The following is a 19,954-nucleotide window of genomic DNA, read 5'->3' as shown; positions in this document are numbered from 1 at the left end:
CTTTAAAAGAAAATCAAGAGAATAAACAGCAAATGTACTGTTTAATATAGACAAATCTGCTCCATATGCTTCATAGATCTTATGGATCAGTACATGTAACCTGCTCATGTTGTGGACAGGAATGTTATTTACAGAATATCAATATTTCTCATTTTGATGTTGATTACTTGTTAGATTTTGACCAGATCAAGGGTTTACATTAGCCAAGGAAAAAAAAAAAAAGTGCCTAATATCTAATAGAGAATCCTTGAATACTGTATGTTTAAATACTGTATAAGATGCATTTTTAGACATCAAGACTCATTGTTACATCTGGCTTTTATTTTCATCATTCATGTCACAAACAACAAAGGAAATCCAATTGAACTTTTGGTGAAGTGAGATAAATAACTATAAATGGCAAGTAGTGGAGACTGGGGATTATCCATAGAGGTATACAAATGTTTGCCTATGTTATCTCAAACATTTATATCTCAAACAACATAAAGTTGTTTTGACATCTACAACTTACCCCTAAATTGTTTATGTAAACTACCAAGAATGCTGTTGTTATACCTATCACCATGGGTTGAGTTGTAACAGTAGGTACAGTATACATATCATCATTAAAAAAAAACTATTTAAGTGGGTGTACATCTGGTATTAAAATTGGATATCAAACTGAACTGAAACTGAGGGGGACAATAAACTGCAGGGCGGGGCAGAAAAGTGTCATTCCTGCAAACAGTAGTAAAGTAAAATAGCGAGACTGAACTTTCTTTAATTTAGATGTTACATGACTGAAATGATATTTGCTCTTCCACGATCAAATCTATGACATGACTCGTGTTAATATCCAGCGCTAGGTGGCGCAGTGAGCTCTGCACTCTAACGGCCGTTGATCATTAACTGAAATTTGATATAAATAAATAGTTCAGATGATTTGAGCCGCAGATCCTGACAGATGAGAGCTCGATCATGATTGTTTCTAGTCGTTTATACTGGACGCTGTGGATGTTGTCTTGTTTTGGTGAGACTTTTTAGAAATGAAATGCTGTATGTTGAATTTCTCTGTATAAAATAACTAGTTAGTCCTATTTTATTTAAATTCAGAAAAATCTATGTCTGCCAATTCATGAAGCTGTTCTTTTTTTGTTACCAGTAAAAATAACTAGGCTACAGTAGTTGGATTAGTTAAGTAATTTAATTGTATTATTTGTCTTTTTTTTTTCTTAGGACAATATTTCGGTCAATATCTGCAGTTTCCTGAGCCGGCTAATGGAGCAGTGGGAGGAAGCGTGGTGCTCGCCCCTAATAACCCACCCTCCACATCCATTTTTATAACCCAATGGATTTTTACTACAAATCCTATTATTTCGGTAACATCTGGTGAAACTACAGTAGACCCCGCATATGAAGGCAGAGTTAGTTTTGACAGCAACACACTCGCTCTGGAGCTGCAGAATCTGAGACTGGGTGATTCTGGAAAATATAAACTCAGTTTAACACTTACTGCTGGAGATACACTTACAGGAGAAACTTCACTGCAAGTGTTCGGTGAGTGTGTTGCTAAAACTTGGTTCAGCATTTTCTGTAAAATAATATCCTGTAAATATTTTACATTAAATTAACAGAAAACTACTGACAACCCCTGCTGTCAGTATTTTATTGTTAATTTACTGTTTCCCTTCTGTAATCTACTTTACAGTATGTTATTATTCCAGTATGCTGAAATAATACCATGCAAGTAAACACATTTCATTTGGAGAAACCGATTTGAACTATTTAAAAATTAAAAACTATTAGTATTACTCCTGTGAAATTATTTCATTTGAGTCCACTAAACAAAACATTTCTTAATCAGTGTTGGGTGTAATTTATTGCTAAATAATGAATCACTGTAATTTAATTACTTTTCCCTTGAAAAAGTAAAGTAAGGGATTACTCTTATTTTTTCTGTAATTTGATTACAGTTAGGCTACTTCTGATGTAATTGCATTAAATACTGTATAGAACAATTATATATACAGTCATGTGGAAAAGAAAGTACACCCTTTTGAATTCTATGTTTTACGTATCATGACATAATAAAAAAAATCATAGATTTTTAGCAGGTCTGAAAATAAGATAAATACAACCTCAGATGAACAACAACATGGCATGACATTACTCTGTGTCATTATTTATTTAACCAAAAATAAAGCTAAAATGGAGAGGCCAATGTGTGACAAACTAAGTGCACCCTATGATTTAATTGCTTGCAGAATCACCTTTAGCAGCAATAACTTGAAATAATAATTTTATAAATGACTTTTTCAGTCTCTCACATTGTTGTGGAGGAATTTTGGCCCTCTCTTCTTTTGTGGGCATCTGTTTGTGCACAGCTCTATGAAGGTCCCGCCACAGCATTTCAATCAGGTTGAGGTCTGAACTTTGACTGGGCGTCTGGGCCAGTGCAACACCGTGATTCTTTTCTTTTCAGACATTCTGTTGTAGATTTGCTGCTGTCGGACAGATGGCCTCTCACCTTTATAAGATTGTCCGGGGCCCGAGTCATCAAGCACGGCATCAGCATCGGCATCTTCATTTGACTTTATTTTGAATATTCATTCACGCCACACTACAGGCAAGCAGTATATAAACAGTGTCTTTCCTCCTTGGTATTGTTTTAACACACACCTGAATGCTCTAGACCAGCAAACTGCCAAAACTTCTGCTTTTTTAGAGTTGGTCACAATTGCTGATGATCAGTTAATGGCATTTGATTAGCAGCGCCTGACTGCTACATACCCTCTTCGTTTCTATGGAAGCAGTGAGGGTGCACTTAGTTTGTCACACATGGCTTCTCCATTTTGGTCTAGTTTTTGTAAAATGTGCCATGACACGTTGTAATATGTCATGTGTTGTTTTTCATCTGAGGTAGTATTTATATAATTTTAAGACCTGCCAAGGACCAGATGATTTTTTATTTTGTCCTGATACGTACAACTATAAAATTCAAAAGAGTGTCCTTTCTTTTTCACTTGACTGTAAAACAATAGTGGATTTAACAATCAAAATTTAGCGTCTAATGATAAAACGTATGTTTTAAATGTAATGTTCTCCTTTTAAATACTTTGGTCAGTTCAAGAATAATTTATGCAATTTTATATTATTTATTTTAAAGAATTAAAAGAGCAGTTTCATTTTTGTCCTTGTATTGGTCAACTGGTTGACTTTGATATTTGATTTAGAAAGTAATTAGTAATAAGTAATGCAATATATTTTAGAGAGAGTAATTAGTACAGTAAATTACCAACACTGATAATTAGTAAAGCTAGTAATGAATTACTTTTTTAGAGTAACTTACCCAACACTGCCCTTAACATAAAACTAAACTGCAAATTGTCTTGGAAAAGTTTTACCAATATAATAAACTTTTACAATAATATGTTATGCTATGGATTTTTATTGTTTTCCTTTTGTCCCAGGCCCTGACATTCAGTTTTTTTCTATGAAAATCCATTAAACATAAATTTTATGCATTATAAAGTGTGGCAATTTAAAGGCACAATATGTATTTTTTTTGCTTTAAAAATATAAAAAAATCACTATATCTATGTTATATATTTTTTAAAGTTGTGTATTTACATTATCCCGACAGTTCCAATTAACTTCTAAATCCAGAGAAATTAATATTTTAATTCGAAGACACGGACCGTGTCTTTATTTCCGTTTTGTCGCCGTCAATGCCGTCATATCCGTGTTGTCTCTGGTTTCCGCTCGTGCTGCCATGGCAACCAGAGCTATGACCCAGAGCCCTCTGATAGTAACCAAAACTGACGCGGACAACTGTGTAGTTCGCAATGTCTATTTGCACGCTGTTGTTGTTTCGTTCAAACATTATGGACCATGACAAGCAGACTTTGGATAAAAAAGGAGAACTAAAACGAGAATCAATATCAGCGCTGTGTTTTCGAGATGCCTATATAGAGGGTTTTCACCTACGTCACGATTTGTCAGTTACCCGGATGCGCGGCCATATTGGAGGTACTCGGATGTAAACAACGGCATGGATTGCACTGTTTATGTACTATTGAACACATTGTTACACTAATTTCTGATGTCTAAACCACGGGAAAAACACATGGAAGCTGCGAAATCATATAGAGAAGGACTTGGTAAGCAGGAAAGAGCTCAAAATTTTGACAAACTTAAGGTAATATGTGGTAAAGATCTGAACGAGCTAGCTTCTCTAACGTTAGTCCTTACTTCTTTTTCGTATCCCGACATTGGCTACGTTCAGATTGTCAGTCCAAAAAAAAGCACATGAAATCAGTTTCAAGCTACATCCATATGTGGTTTAATATCCTATTCAAATCACATATCAGGAAATCCACCAGTCTGAACGCTCTTTCTCGTGGTTTATGTGACTTTCTCACGCCACGTAAAATATAAACATCAGACGTTGTTATAGGGAACATGCTGAAAGTCACTGCCGAAACAAGGTTGTGTTGATGCAAAGTGCCGGACGAGCAGAAAATTATTATTTTTGAAAAGTATTTTGAAACCGGCGCGGATGAAAAAGAGTTGTGCATACAGTAACCTACCAGCCTCCTACAGTTCTGCAGCTCGAGACGCAGTAGTCCAGCGCGGCGGCTATACATTTCCATATTGTAAAATTTAAATAAGAAAACATTTATATTGCAAATGCAAACCTCTCCATCAACGCAACATCATTGCCGTATTGTCAAAGAGCTGCGTGGACACACAAATCGGTTCCCTTTCAAGGCGGTCACTTCGACATTACGTCACTGACGTATATGGGAACTCCCTTCCTCCTCATTTCCACTGAAATCTTATAGGCTAACGCCAGCTGGAGACAGCTGGCCAATTGACGCGAAACATGCAAATGCTGACCGGACCGCGGGCAGTATAAATAGCATGGGCGCGACAATTACGTCAGAATCTCTTTCTTCACGCTAGAAGTCTTATCTGAAGTCATCGTGGAAGTTGCAATAGAGGTTACTCACCATGTTTCCTCCCCGCATCCGATGGCTGCTAACTTACATGCCAGATATGTGCGGGTCCTATCGACTCGCTCTACCCTAGCAAGGATCAACCGAGGCCGCACTCACGACGGCGGGCATGTGCCGGACAGTGCGCGCCCTCAGGGGAATAAACCCGGGCATCAGCGGAGATGAGGCCCACTGCCGCCAGCAGGCCGCTGGTGGGCCCTCTCCCGCCCTAAGACGAGTATGACGCTGCCCGTCGCCACTCCGGTCCTCTTCGCGGGCTCGCTAGAAGGACTCGACGCGAGAGGCTCTGTTGATAAGGATACTTAGCCCGGTATCTCAGCCAGGCTACTTCAAGAAAGATTCCGTCTTTCCACGGCGTCCTTTGGTAGTCGTGCGCAAGACGCGCGTCTAGAGAGACGAGGCAAAGGCCATGGCTCCGTGTCTAATAAGAAAAAAAAGGGAACTACGGATGTTATGAGTCTCTAGCATAGAGGTCTCTAGCCGTCCCGCTCTGACAATGGAAAGTGCACAGCCGCAATCCGGTGAGTGTTGTTTACCCCTAGTCAGTCTTGACTACGGGGTTGCGCAGTCGTTACCGCTTATGCTGTTGACGCTGGGCCAACGTAACATTACATTTTGATGTGCTTACAGCTTATGTTGTCAGGCTGCCCTGTATCCTTCAGTGCAACTGGCCATGCTGATTTAACTACGTATTCACAGTTGTTGTCGCTACGCCACTGACGCTGTGTTTATGTACACACTGCACACTGAAATGTGCTATGATTTGTGCCGTTATATATTGCCCTGTATCCTTCAGTGCAACTGGCTATTCTGATTCAACTATGTATTCACAGTTGTTGTGCGATGCCACTGACGCTGTGTTTATGTACACTGATATGTGTGTGTTATGGTTATGCCACGATATTGCCCTGTATACTTCAGTGCAACGGGCTATTTTGATTACTACATAGTCACAGTTGTTGTGTGATGCAACTACGCTGTGTTACGTACACACTACACACTGTTATGTGTTAGGATTTATGCCACTATATATTGCCCTGTATTTTTCAGCGCAAATGGCTATTCTGATTTCTACACAGTACATTCGCAGTTGTTGCGTGATGCAACTGACGCTGTGTTTACGTACGCACTGATTTGTGTTATGAATTTTGCCGTCGTATATTGCCCTGTATCCTTCAGTGCAATGGCTATTCTGACTACTACGTATTCACAGTTGTTGCGCGATGCAACTGACGCTGTGTTTATGTACACACTACACTACACACTGATGTGTGTTATGAATTTTGCCGTTGTATATTGCCCTGTATCCTCAGTGCAATGGCTATTCTGACTACTACGTATTCACAGTTGTTGCGTGATGCAACTGACGCTGTGTTTACGTACACACTACGCACTGATTTGTGTTATGAATTTTGCCGTCGTATATTGCCCTGTATCCTTCAGTGCAATGGCTATTCTGACTACTACGTATTCACAGTTGTTGCGCGATGCAACTGACGCTGTGTTTATGTACTCACTACGCACTGATTTGTGTTATGAATTTTGCCTTTGTATATTGCCCTGTATCCTTCAGTGCAATGGCTATTCTGACTACTACGTATTCACAGTTGTTGCGCGATGCAGCTGACGCTGTGTTTATGTACACACTACACACTACACACTGATGTGTGTTATGAATTTTGCCGTTGTATATTGCCCTGTATCCTTCAGTGCAATGGCTATTCTGACTACTACGTATTCACAGTTGTTGCGCGATGCAGCTGACGCTGTGTTTATGTACACACTACACACTGATGTGTGTTATGAATTTTGCCGTTGTATATTGCCCTGTATCCTTCAGTGCAATGGCTATTCTGACTACTACGTATTCACAGTTGTTGCGCGATGCAGCTGACGCTGTGTTTATGTACACACTACACACTGATGTGTGTTATGAATTTTGCCGTTGTATATTGCCCTGTATCCTTCAGTGCAATGGCTATTCTGACTACTACGTATTCACAGTTGTTGCGTGATGCAACTGACGCTGTGTTTATATGCTCACTACACACTGATATGTGTTATGAATTTTGCCCTTGTATATTGCCCTGTATCCTTCAGTGCAATGGCTATTCTGACTACTACGTATTCACAGTTGTTGCGCGATGCAGCTGACGCTGTGTTTATGTACACACTACACACTGATGTGTTATGAATTTTGCAGTTGTGTATTGCCCTGTATCCTTCAGTGCAATGGCTATTCTGATTACTACACAGTACGTATTCGCAGTTGTTGCCCGATGCAACCGACGCTGTGTTTACGTACACACTACACACTATATGTGTTATGATTTTGCCGTTATATATTGCCCTGTATCCTTCAGTGCAATGGCTATTCTGATTACTACACAGTACGTATTCACAGTTGTTGCGCGATGCAACTGACGCTGTGTACACACTACGCACTGATATGTGTTACGATTACGCCGCTATATATTGCCCTGTTCCTTCAGTGCAACTGGCTACTCTGATTATTGTGTATTCACAGTTGTTGTGCGCTGCCACTGACGCTGTGTTATGTACATTGATATGTGTCTATGATTTATGCCGTTATATATTGCCCTGTATCCTCAGTGCAACCGGCTATTCTGATTAACTACGTATTCACAGTCGATGTCGCTATGCTTCTGACGCTGTGTTTTGTACACATCAATGTAACTAGGCTATCACGTTGCCCTGTATCCTTCAGTGCAACTAGCTATCCTATCTAACTGTGCATAGTCACAGTCGTCGCTACGGCGACTTGCACTGCATCTGTGTACACAACTGAAGCGTTATGCTGTTATGTTGCCCTCAATGTAACTGACCATTGTGTTTGAACTGCGCATATTCATGCAGTTTCGGTCGCTTCGACGACTAGCGCTGCATTATACACACAGATGTTTTAAATGTGCACACTGATGTGTTATGCTGTTATGTTGCCCTCTATCCTTCAGTGCAACAACCAGCTGTCCTATCTAACTGTGCATATTCACAGTTCTGTCGCTATGGCGACTACACTGCACTTATGTACGTACAAGGACGTGTTTTTGCTATTTTGTTGCCCTGTTCCTTCAGTGCAAAACTAGCTATCCTAATCTACCGTGCATATTCACAGTTTCTGGATGTATGTACGTGCACGGATGTGTTACGCTGTAATGCTGCCCTGTTTCCTTCAGTGCAGCTAGCCATCCTGATCTAACTGTGCATCTCAGCTACGGTGACTTATGCTGCGTTATGTATATACATGGATGCGCTATTCTTACGCACTTGTGTTATGCTGTCATGTTGCCCTGTATCTTAGTGCAACTAGCTACCCTAGTCGAACTGTGCATATTCACAGTCTCTGTCGATACGATGACCTGCGCTGCATTTATTTGCACATGCATGTGTTCATGCTGCGGTGTTGCCCCGTATCCTTCAGTGCCTATACTGAGCTACTGCGTATAGTTGGCGCTACAGCGACCGATGCTGTTACGTACATTGCTACGCTGTTATGTTGCCCCGTTTCCTTCAGTGCAACTGGCTATTCTGTACTAACTCGTATACTCACAGTTCTAGCTACGGCTACGACTGTGTTTGTGTACTTCTGAGGCGCTATGCTATTATGGGGCTATTATCTAACTGCGTATATTCTCAGTTGTTGTCGCTACGGCCACTGGCACTGTGTTTATGTACATTCAGTTATGTGTAAATTCCTCGTGACCCCCTTACTGGCCTATCATCCCCGGTTCACGGACCTGAGAGAGTTATGGGGCTCCCCCATGACTATCCCCCTCAGACGATTGGCACCCCAGCCCCAAGCTGTGGAACCTTCTTGTGTGTCCGCTGCTGGGTCCTTAGTTGAGCAAGACACTTCACACTAATAAGTGCTGAGAGATCTCTTTGAGAATGACCTTTCCACCTGCTCTCGCCCCAGCGAAGCACTTGGAGACCTACGCTCATTCTACGTGAATGATGTTGCATTGTCTCGGACCTAGTGACTGCAGCGTCACTCTCCGTCCGATACCAAGCTGCGTTCCGAAGTCGCTTAAACCGTTCAGAGCACAGATTGATCCCTGCCCGCCTTATCTGTTGAGCCGTCAGCCTCACAAGTGCTGTTGGCCCTGTAAGGGCTTTGCGGATGTACGTGGACCACTAGGAAGCAGTCTGACTAGCTGTTTGTGTGCTTGGTGGATGGTACTAGGGACTGAGACTTTCTCACTGAATTCGACGCTTTTCAATGTGGTTTACTGCCTACGGGATTTAGGTATGCTGGCTGTCTTCTCAGAACACGTTCGCCAGGGTTTCAAGTTTTATGTACTGCCTATAGCGTCGTGGGTTTGGTGAGTTTTATTTATGTACTCATGAACTGTTACCACCAGCTGTACAGTAGTCTGCATTATGCAGAGTTACCATTGCTGCTAACTCTGTGTTATGACTATAATGTATATAATGACTATACATAGCTGTTTCCGCATTACACAGTAGTTTTCAATGTACTGTTAACTCTGTGTATGGCTGTAAGGTTATGCAGCTGTCACCGCTATGCCGTTGACACTGTGTTAACTCTTGTGCTTGAGTGCTTATGGTGTTGTGCTGCCCTCCAGTGCAGCCTTCGCTTCATTGCATTGGATATGCAACTTGGTAGGTCAGAACAGACGTTTCTTGGTCTAGTTTCGCCTATCAGTTCGAGTGCTCCTGCGGCGCTGCTGGCTTAGAACTGTTGTCTCTCGTGGGAGTGTAGCTTGACCCCGTTCAGGGCTTATCTTCTCTGCGCTCACGGCGGGATTCTATACAGTTCCCATATACGTCAGTGACGTAATGTCGAAGTGACCGCCTTGAAAGGGAACGTCTCCGGTTACTATCGTAACCTCGGTTCCCTGAGAGGCGGGAACGAGACATTACGTCAGCCGCCGTGCTCGCCGTTTGATCAGCTGTGCTAGCGTTCAGTCTTGATTCTGACGTAATTGTCGCGCCCATGCTATTTATACTGCCCGCGGTCCGGTCAGCATTTGCATGTTTCGCGTCAATTGGCCAGCTGTCTCCAGCTGGCGTTAGCCTATAAGATTTCAGTGGAAATGAGGAGGAAGGGAGTTCCCATATACGTCAGTGACGTAATGTCTCGTTCCCGCCTCTCAGGGAACCGAGGTTACAATAGTAACCGGAGACGTTCTGAACAGTTGCAATACAGTGTGGAGTGTGGACATAATTTTAGATCATATTCCAATCGGATACAAAGATAATCGGATTGACAGTGTGTATGTACCCATAGTTAACTATTATACGTCAAAATTTTAGCCACAGTTAACGCTTCATTTACACATGTGGCTGATGCTGTGCCTCTCTCAACCACAAACGCCATCTTTCATCAGTTTTTTGCACTCTTCTCTTTAACTTTCGGCAGTCTATAGAACTAGAAATGTTTTTTCTCGGTGCGACCGATGAGTACAGACCAAAACTTGACCATTTTTCAGAAGCAATAATCAGCCAAATTTGCGAGTCCGTTCAGTTCAATGGCACTGTTTACGTTCAGTACCTCCAAAATGGCCGACTTCCGGATTGATGACGCGTCGTGAAAAAACCATCTATAAAGCTTCAGTATCTATATACTAGACAGTATATAAACGAGAGCTCCACGTCCGAGACTTCGACCGCTCCTACATGTACTTTATTAAACAGGTGAGCACATTTACATGAAACTAATCAATGTTATATAGTTCAACAATGATAAAATGTTAGAATATGATCTGTATGTTATTCTAATGTTGATCTAGCTTACTGCTAGTCAGACAAACTAACACATACATTTCAACACATTCAAATGCAGTTTAGTGTGATAGTGTAATGTTAGACCAAGTGAAACAGCGCTGCATTACCTCACAAGTTTAATTTGTCTAATAAACTGACCTGTGAGTAGTAATTCTGCGTGTAGTTCGGTAGAATGAAATGTCCATAGCACTATTCCTTTTATATCCGTGGGACTCGCATCGCGTTTGGAGCTGATAGCTGTCTCTTAGCAATCCCGACCTGCTTCATATCACAGTCATGATAAAAACATCGATGTATTCAGTCATCCATAAACATTAGATCGGCCGGCTTGACGTTGACGACAACATCCATAATTCTTAGCATGTGTTGCGTCATCAAACTACGCCTTTGTTATTGTAAAGAGGTTAGCGACCCCTAGTGGCGAAAAATTCCATACTGTACGTTTAAACAGACACTGAAATAAACCATCTCAATATTTAATGGGAATTGATTTATATATATATATTAGAGCTGTAGCGGTGCGTCGATGACGTCGACGCGTCGACGCCAAAATTACGTCGACGTCATATTTTTTGCGTCGACGCTTCTTTATTTATTATCTATTTATTTTTTTGCACCATTCAGTGTTTGCACCATTTTTTGCAGCTCGCCACACACACACCGCCCGCCGTGTTATTCTGCCATGTTTTCTCCCTTTCTTTCCAAACCGCGACAAACGCCAGTCTCCTTTCTCTGCAGAATGCCACAAATCCGCTCAACCAATCACAGCGCACCATTCCACGCATTGTAAACAGTAACGGTGGCGCTCTGACACCCGGCATCCTAGTTTTCCTTATCTACTTTGCACTTTTTGATCAACAAACAAACAAAAAAAATAATACATTGATGAACCTGTGGTGGATTCTGCCGTAGGGAAGAAACGTAAGCCATCGAAATCTAATCATTTACGTGAGGAGATTAAGAAGATGAGGCACGCGGGAGGAAGAGAAATGCCGACTGATGCTTGTTCTCACACGACAGCGTCAAACTTCTGTCGAATGCTGACACGTTAACCCCAGGGGATCTTTTAAAAAACTTTCAATTCTTGTACTCAAAGTCAACGAAAACCGAGCAGGACCTAAGCCATTTTACAGCTGATCGCCGTCAAAAAAGAAGGTCGCCGTCGTTCAGAAGGTATTTCTAGCGATGGCTGATTGAATGTAGCCTATGTTTAGTCCAGATTAGTATTGACCGAGTTCAGAGGCTGTCATATGTGGATCAACTTACTTTGTTGTGTATTTTCAACAGTTTCAATGTGAAAAATAACTTTTATATTGATTCAATGGATTAATTGCATGAAAAAAAAAGGATTTATCACATTTATACTATATTATTCAGAAGTAAACATTGTAGCTGACAGTGTGTTTATGTCAGAATGTTTATTTTTAAACCACAACCTTCTAAGTGCTTCTTTTACCAATATATTTAACATATCTTTTGCATTTCTCATCCAAACAACGTCAAACTTGGCACTGCACTTACTCGTGCCCAGACAGCTGTCGAGTTTGAAATCCATCGGAGTAACGGCTCGACAGAGATATGCGAATAACAGACAGGATCAATAATTCCAATTAGTCGTTAGATTAGTCGACTAATCGATAAAATAATCGCCCGACTAATCGTTTAATTAATAATCGTTTACCCCAGCCCTAATATATATATACATTTGACACAAATTGCTGCTTTCCTTAATTTTTGGCATCATGTCCATCAAAACAAACAGGTTTACCTCTAATAAAAGGGTGTTTATCAATGTGGCGCAATACTATAATTTGCTAGCCATTTGTTAAATAAGGGCTATAATGGTTGCTTGATTCATCAGACTTGTACTCACATCTCTCTGGTTGTTGTAGTCCAAATTTGGCAAATTTCTGCCATGCAAAAGCACAAGTGTTTTTTTTTTTTTTTTTTTTTTTTTACAAATGTTAATTGGGTCCTAAATGTGAAAGACTAATTTTAGATCCAGTGTATTTATTCTTTCTCTTTTGTTTACACAGAAAAAATATCTAATGTCAGTCTTATTGGTCCAGAAGAATTATTAATAGAGGGCAACTCAACTGCTAACATCACCTCTGAGGGAACTGGCAGCATCACCTCTGTGGAGTGGATGAAAGATAACAGTCCTCTGTCTCCAAGCAACCGCATCATCTTCTCACCTGATAACAGATCAGTGTCCATCAGTCCAGTGCACAGATCAGACAGTGGGGAATATCAGTGTACTTATAGAAACCCTGTCAGCTCTGAGACGGCAAAACACAGCCTGATCATCAACTGTGAGTGTTAAACATTTAAACATCAAGATGACTTGAGCTCAAACCTGATGAAATATAGACATACTTCAGTGCTCAGTTTGTCCCTCTAACAGTGAGTCTCTTGTGTTTGTTCTAGATGGACCAGAAGATGTTTCTATTGAAGGTCCGAATGTGGTGGATTTAGGGGTTCGAGTGTCTCTGTCTTGCTCTGCAAATTCTGAACCTTCTGCCTCATTCATCTGGAGGTTTAATGGAACAGACACCAGTGTGACCACAGACACTTTCACCATAGAGAAGACTGACTTCACACACAGTGGAGATTACGAATGCACTGCCTCGAATAGTGTCACAAACAGTAGTGCCTCACAAAGACATGCTTTACTAGTTGAAGGTAAGTGTTACAACTAACTCTAAATGTGTTTTCAACTTTTGATAACCAGTGTTTTGACCTTAGGAGCATGTCTGTTACCATTGGAGCTTTCTGTTGTCATCATTTTCTGCTGTTTTGTATGTACATCTCTATTGCTCGTAATTGCCTTGTGTTGTCTTAAATATATATATTTTTAATTATTAAGGTTTTGATACTGTGTATTTAAAGTGTATTACAATTATTATTGTGTGCAGTATATGGCCTTGGTGCCCTGTTTTTTATTGTATCTTTCTATAGCTGTTGGAGGAGGAGGACTGACAACAGGAGCGATAGCTGGGATTGTCATTGGAGTTTTAGTGGCAGTTGCAGGCATTTGTGGTCTGTTTGTCTATTTAATAAAAACTAAGAAAATGTAAGTAATCTGGCACCTCCTGGTGTAATTTGTAATCACAGCTTTAATTTGACATATTATATACATTGTTACCATTAATAATGTGTGTACAAATCACAACTTGTATCAGCTTCCAACGGGTCTAAATCCACATATAACCTTTGAAGATCTCCATGATTAAAAAATATTCTTGTGAGAGATCAAACTCAGAGTTTATGGATTATCCAATTACAGTAAATTTCCCTAACATTCATTTTTTTTTTTGCTGTTTTTTTTTAATACATAATACAATGAAACTGCATTTTTGTGAGACAGAAATGTAGTAAAGATTTTAAATAATTTATTTGTCTTAACTCTACAGCCCAGTGTTAAAGAAAGAACGAAAAAGAAAATCCAGTGGAGGTATGTTTCTTCGTATACCAACATGAGTATGGTTTGATAGAGACAACACTGATACTGACGATCATCCCATTATAGATTTCAGATGATCTATTTACATTACAAATGATTCAGTACATATTTCTCTCAGTATCAAACTTATTGAATGTTTCTTTCTTTAAGCAGCAGCAGCAGCAGCAGCAGCACAAAGCCAGCAAGAGACTGTGAGTGACTTTCAGTTTTTTCTTCTCATCACAACCATTCTTTTCATTATAGGACCCAATTTTAAAACTGTTAATCTGATGTCAAATGACATTTTACAAACACTTACAGTAAAGGTGTTTTTCAATAGTAGTAACTGATATTCAGTTGTTCTTCCTCTTCTGTCTCTTGAGTCTTTTAACTCATAGCGGTAATTAAAAAGTGTATGGCTTTTATAGCAGGAGGGATGTGTGTATTTTTACTGTCAGCTCAAATGGACTTTAATCATTCACATATTACTGCACAAAAACATGCTGAGGATTGCAATTAAACTATGGATGTTATTAACAAAAATTCAATCATGATAAGCATTACCACTGATTAATAGTGGGCTTTCTGTTTCATGATTTAAATGTCAGCAACATAAACTTTTTACCACAATTTTAGCTCAAGAGACATCGTCATTGTGTCTGATGTTGTGATTATAATTTAAGAAAAACAAATAACTATTTGTAGGAATCAAACTATGAAGAAATCATTGATATCCAGAAGATAAGAAGAGATGGAGCAGTTCCGGTGAATAGGAAGGAATCTAATATATACGAGAATCCCGGTTTTGAAGAAAGTGAGGACAATGAATATGAAAATGTAAATGTAAAGCAGTGAGTTTCAAACAGTCCAAGGGCTCCTTTACCTCAGGTGAGCAAGTTAATTATATTTAACCCTTTGATTCACAAGCTATGCAAACCCCTTCTAACGCACAACATGGGTCTAAAAAGACCCTTATTCATTTCCTATGTTATTTCATGCATGGCTGGGCATTTTTTTGTTTCATCTTTTGAAATCACTTTATTTCAGCATTTAATATTCCATGATCTATGAATTCCATGATCCATTAATATACAAAATATCTTTTCAATGATCACAAATTATTATTTTAATATTTCCTAGGTTTTGTGTTACTACATCAAATTTACACACATGGGTCAAAAATGACCCATCTAAAAAATGACCCATCTATGCAAGCGTGATAAAACAAAAGATTAAAGACAACGTTTTGTTAAAAGAACCATTTTAGCAATTATTTAGATCCACACATTTACTGTAACACTTACAAATATTTATTTGCCACTTTGTCACGCATGTGTACACACATACACATATAACCGATAACACTGAAATTGAACTGTAGTGTAGTGAAACTGACGTGAATTGTGGTGAATGTGAACCAATAAAATAAAATAAAAATAAACTAAAATCACACGGGTACAGCGCCATCTCAGATTGCCATCTCAGTGCTTACATGCCTCACAAATGACAACTACACGTTTGTGCTCCTTGCACACGGGCCTGGTGCACTCTTCGATTGGCCCTCCTGTCTGATGTCCTCCTGTGGCCGGGTGGTGGATGCGTTTTTTAATTTTTATAATTTGTTACATTTATATAGCGCTTTTCTATGTATTCAAAACGCTTTACATGGAAGGGGAGAATCTCCTCAACCACCACCAGTGTGCAGCATCCACCTGGATGTTGTGACGGCAACCATATTGCACCAGAACACCCACCACACACCAGCTTACTGGTGGAGAGGAGACAGAGTGATAAGGCCAATCAGTATATATAGGGATGATTAGGAGGCCATGATTATGGAAAGAGATCAATGGGCAAATTTGTCTTGGATGCCGGGGTTAAACCCCTACTCTTTTACGAAAGAAATCCTGGGATTTTTAATGACCACAGAGTGTCAGGACCTCGGTTTAACGTCTCATCCGAAGGATCCCACATCTTCTCATTGCCTCTATAGTATGGTTTTGAAGGTGGGGCGTGCCCTCCAAGCGCCTCTTCACGTGGGGCATGACAAGCTCATTGACCACGCTTCATCATGACAGGCGGTATGTCTGGCTGGTTCTGGAGAAGAGTCCACTGACAGACGTAAAGGGTGACCGATAGCATTGATATATGACAACAAATTAAAATGACGAAATATGGAGATACAAGGTTTCCGCCCAACAGCAACAGTATATATTTGTATATAATAACGTTCTATTTCAACTTTTATTTTGTTGACCTAGCTAATATTAAATAGAATATGTCAACAGCAAGCTAGCTAATAGTATTGGACATGCTTCTCTTTCTAACTAGTAATGGATTTCAAGGTCAAGGTAACCGTAGCCTAACATTCAAATATTATATCCAGTTGTCTTTCACAAAATTACATGTATGACTAACATGTATGAAATATTCAAAAGCAGCCGTGTTGAGTTCTGAAATGTGTGGCAGGTGAATAGTTTTCTGCAGTAAATATGTTTCTACTTACAAAAATGTATATATATCAAAGGTTCCTAGGGTCATGTGTGTAAAATTGATGTAGAAATACAAAAACTGTGTTTGTTTATAAAGCAAGAAAGGAAAAATAAAATGAGAATGATTTGTGGAAATCAAAAACAAGATATTTAATGAATGCCTGGATTAATGAAAAAAATAAAAAAACATTTCTTTCAAAGATTCAGCAAAGAAACACTCAGCCATGATTGAAATAACATAGGGAATGAATACGGGTCATTTTAGACCCATGTTGTGCATTATGGTAGTGACACAAAAAGGATTTTTAGTCGAAAAGTAAGTAAGGAAAAATTTAAATAAGGATGTGTAATGATCTAAAACAAGATAATTGAGGAATACCTGGAATACTGAATGATGAAATTAATTTCTTACATAGATATAGTAAATGTGGATAGGAGCAGGCTTCACTCAATGCTTGTCAACTTTAAGAGTGCTGGCCTAGCATAAGTACAGAAAATCAAATCTCAGTCGGGTCACTTTAGACCCATGTTGTGCATCAAAGGTTTAAATCCAGTCTGTCCTGTTGTACAGCATTATACTGTATGTGTGCTTTGGCTGCATCATAAAACACATGTATTCTGTCCTGTAGTCCTGCAGTAACATTAGGAAATCATTTGCTTGGATTATTTTATCATATGCTTGTGTAACCTCTCTATTCGGGTATCAAACCATCCTGAGGAAATGAAGACTGAAACATCTTTCTTTCTTTCTTTCTTTCTTTCTTTCTTTCTTTCTTTCTTTCTTTCTTTCTTTCTTTCTTTCTTTCTTTCTTTCTTTCTTTCTTTCTTTCTTTCTTTCTTTCTTTCAAAATACAGGCCTACATTAAATCTATTCAAACAGAACTCAGTAGAACAGATTTAACAGCTGTTCTTTACATAGTCCTACATATTTCCCATATTGTCTGTTTATTTATTAAATATTTTGGCTTGTTTTTAAATATAAATTATATTTATTTATAATTAATAAATTACTAATTGTTGGCTGATCACATTCAACAAACAGTTTATCAGAAATCATCAGATACATCCTCATTCTTTCTTTCTTGGACTGGGAACATGCAAGAACTGTGATTGTGGGTAATAAAAACAGAAGTTTCATTGTTGAGATTCACCTTTGGACCCGAGCACAAAGTCATACAGGGGAAAGAAATGAGGAAGAGACATGGTCGTAAATAGGGAGTTTTGGTAAAGAAATTGTTCATTATCTTTTTCAAAGACTGCAATATAAATACTGTCCTGTTATTTTAATTTTCTTTGCTCGAAATGAAGAGTTTGTCTTGTTCATTCCACCTTCTGGTTCTGGTTTTCAGCTCTTTTGAATATTTAAAAGGCCACATACAGTACTGTAGATTTTTTTCTTCATGATGTGATTACACTGACATACAAATGATAAGAGTTTAGATATAGTGAGTTAAACTTTAACTAGTTTTTTTTTTTTTCATGAGGATGAGTGATATTTTCATCATGGATGAATTCTGAATGAACTGCAGGTACCAAAAACTGTCAAATGTCCACTTTTACCACTTCACCACTGTGTGTTTAAAACAATTTAATACATTTGTTTAAATTATATAAGTACTGCATGCATGAAGTTTTCCACTTCAAATATAATATAAGGCTAGATCATATAGCAATACAAGATTAAAGTCGTAATATTTTGGAGAATAAATGTAAAATTACAAGAATGAATTCATAGCACGACAATAACATCAGTATGAGAATAAAATGGTCATTTTTGAGAATAAAGTCAAAAGGATGTGGTGTACCATAGAAACATGTTCTTTACTATCACGATCACCAGCTGGAGTGCCCTTGATAGCCACCAGAGGGCACTCCACCCCAGATTATTGTCATTCCCTCACAAACTACATTTCCCAGAACTCACTGCCCAGTCTCATCATCCCTGACTGTATTATTCAGCCATGTCTCATTATCTCATTACACCTTGTTAACTCTGTCTATATAAACCCGGAATACTCAATCACTCTTTGTGAAGTCTTGTATGTGTCAGCACTGCATTTCTGAGTGTTCTGTCTCTGGTTTCTCATGTTCATGGTTTTTGAGGCCTCTGCCCTGGGCTCTGTTTTATGTTTTTTGGATTACCCTTTAATAAAATACTACATTTGGGTTCTCAACCTTTGCAGTTCATGACAGTTTACATGTTATGTTTACACATTGATTCATATTTATATAAGAAAAAAGCAGGTTTTATACTTGAAACAAGTATTTGAGGTAAGGCTCAGTAGCAATATGTAATGCAGAAACTCTCCCACTGAGGCTTTGCACATATTCACTGCAAATTACATTGTATATGTTGTTTAATGTTATGTTTACATATTGATTCATATTCACGTTTGCTATTCATGTGTTTGCATGGTGGTTTTTTAATGATATTTTAAATGTTTTATTTTCATGATGTTTTAAAAATTCTGTACAGTTGTAACACTTTAATGTGCTAAATTAGATATTAATAAATACTGACACATCTACCACTCAGATTGTTGTTTTTTCCCCCTTTCAAATATTTATAATTGATGCAAATTTAGCAGTAATTGTGTTACTTTGTTCTTAATCATTCTCACAGTGGTAGCAGACTTTGTCCCAGCATCAGTGCAGTAAACATGGGACCAAAACACTTGTTTCAACCGTCCCGACAGTGCCTCCTGCCAGTTAAACCCCTTTTTTCCATTAAACTAAAAAACTCTGATATTGCACACTTAAGGGTGTGTTGCAGTACTATTACACCTGCCCTATTATCATTACAATGACACATGAAACAATCAATACAACTTGTCAGTAAAAAAAAAGTAGCGCATGAAATAATTCACTTACCGCACTCAAAAACAGCTTTGCGGCTTTAACTCCAAAACGGCATGACGTAAAGAAGAAATATTTTCGCAGGTCTGGTAGGCATTGCGTGCTGTACGTGCTAATGAAATTTGACGTACATGACATGAGTAGTTTTCAAGGAAATCTTAATGGTTCATCCGTCCCGCGTTTCAATCGTCCCGGCTCTCCCCTACTATCTAAAAAATAAGTACTAGTAGCATGAAAATATACTAGTACATTTTAAGGATTAAATGTTAAAACGGCTTGCCATAATAGTAGATAATGCATATCATGAATATCTAAAATATCTTTATCTTTGCAAAGAAATTTGATTGATTTGAGCTGCTAATTTATGGGTTTAATCACTACACATTATTTTATAACAC

At 38.8% G+C, this 19,954-nt stretch overlaps 1 protein-coding gene across 3 annotated transcripts; it reads left to right on the top strand.

Annotated features, from left to right (window-relative positions):
* Nucleotides 1–942: 942 nt before the first annotated feature.
* On the top strand, nt 943–17,134 carry LOC311275570 (cell adhesion molecule CEACAM20-like). 3 transcript variants are annotated; one of them, XM_084384694.1, is made up of 8 exons: nt 943–1,009; nt 1,216–1,536; nt 12,803–13,078; nt 13,194–13,448; nt 13,725–13,839; nt 14,180–14,220; nt 14,386–14,420; nt 14,914–17,134. In XM_084384694.1, exons 1-8 carry the CDS (start codon nt 958–960, stop codon nt 15,061–15,063), a joined length of 1,245 nt encoding a protein of 414 aa, XP_084240820.1. In that variant the 5' UTR covers nt 943–957; the 3' UTR covers nt 15,064–17,134. The 3 variants fall into 3 exon arrangements, with proteins under 3 accessions (XP_084240820.1, XP_084240819.1, XP_084240818.1); XM_084384693.1 differs by having other exon boundaries at nt 14,383–14,420; XM_084384692.1 differs by having other exon boundaries at nt 14,380–14,420.
* The last annotated feature ends 2,820 nt before the right edge of the window (nt 17,135–19,954 follow it).

This window comes from Rutilus rutilus (genome assembly GCF_951802725.1).
Source record: "Rutilus rutilus genome assembly, chromosome: 17".
NCBI lineage: Eukaryota > Metazoa > Chordata > Actinopteri > Cypriniformes > Leuciscidae > Rutilus > Rutilus rutilus.
Note: the sequence above shows the minus strand (reverse complement) of the source record. Positions and strands in the feature narration are given on the sequence as shown.

Excerpts from the sequence above, each read along its gene's own strand:
- LOC311275570 (XM_084384692.1), top strand. The coding sequence starts at position 958 with ATGATTGTTTCTAGTCGTTTATACTGGACGCTGTGGATGTTGTCTTGT. Across the intron at positions 1,537-12,802 it reads AACTTCACTGCAAGTGTTCG|AAAAAATATCTAATGTCAGT; the intron begins GTGAGTGTGTTG and ends TTGTTTACACAG. Across the intron at positions 13,840-14,179 it reads TTAATAAAAACTAAGAAAAT|CCCAGTGTTAAAGAAAGAAC; the intron begins GTAAGTAATCTG and ends TTAACTCTACAG.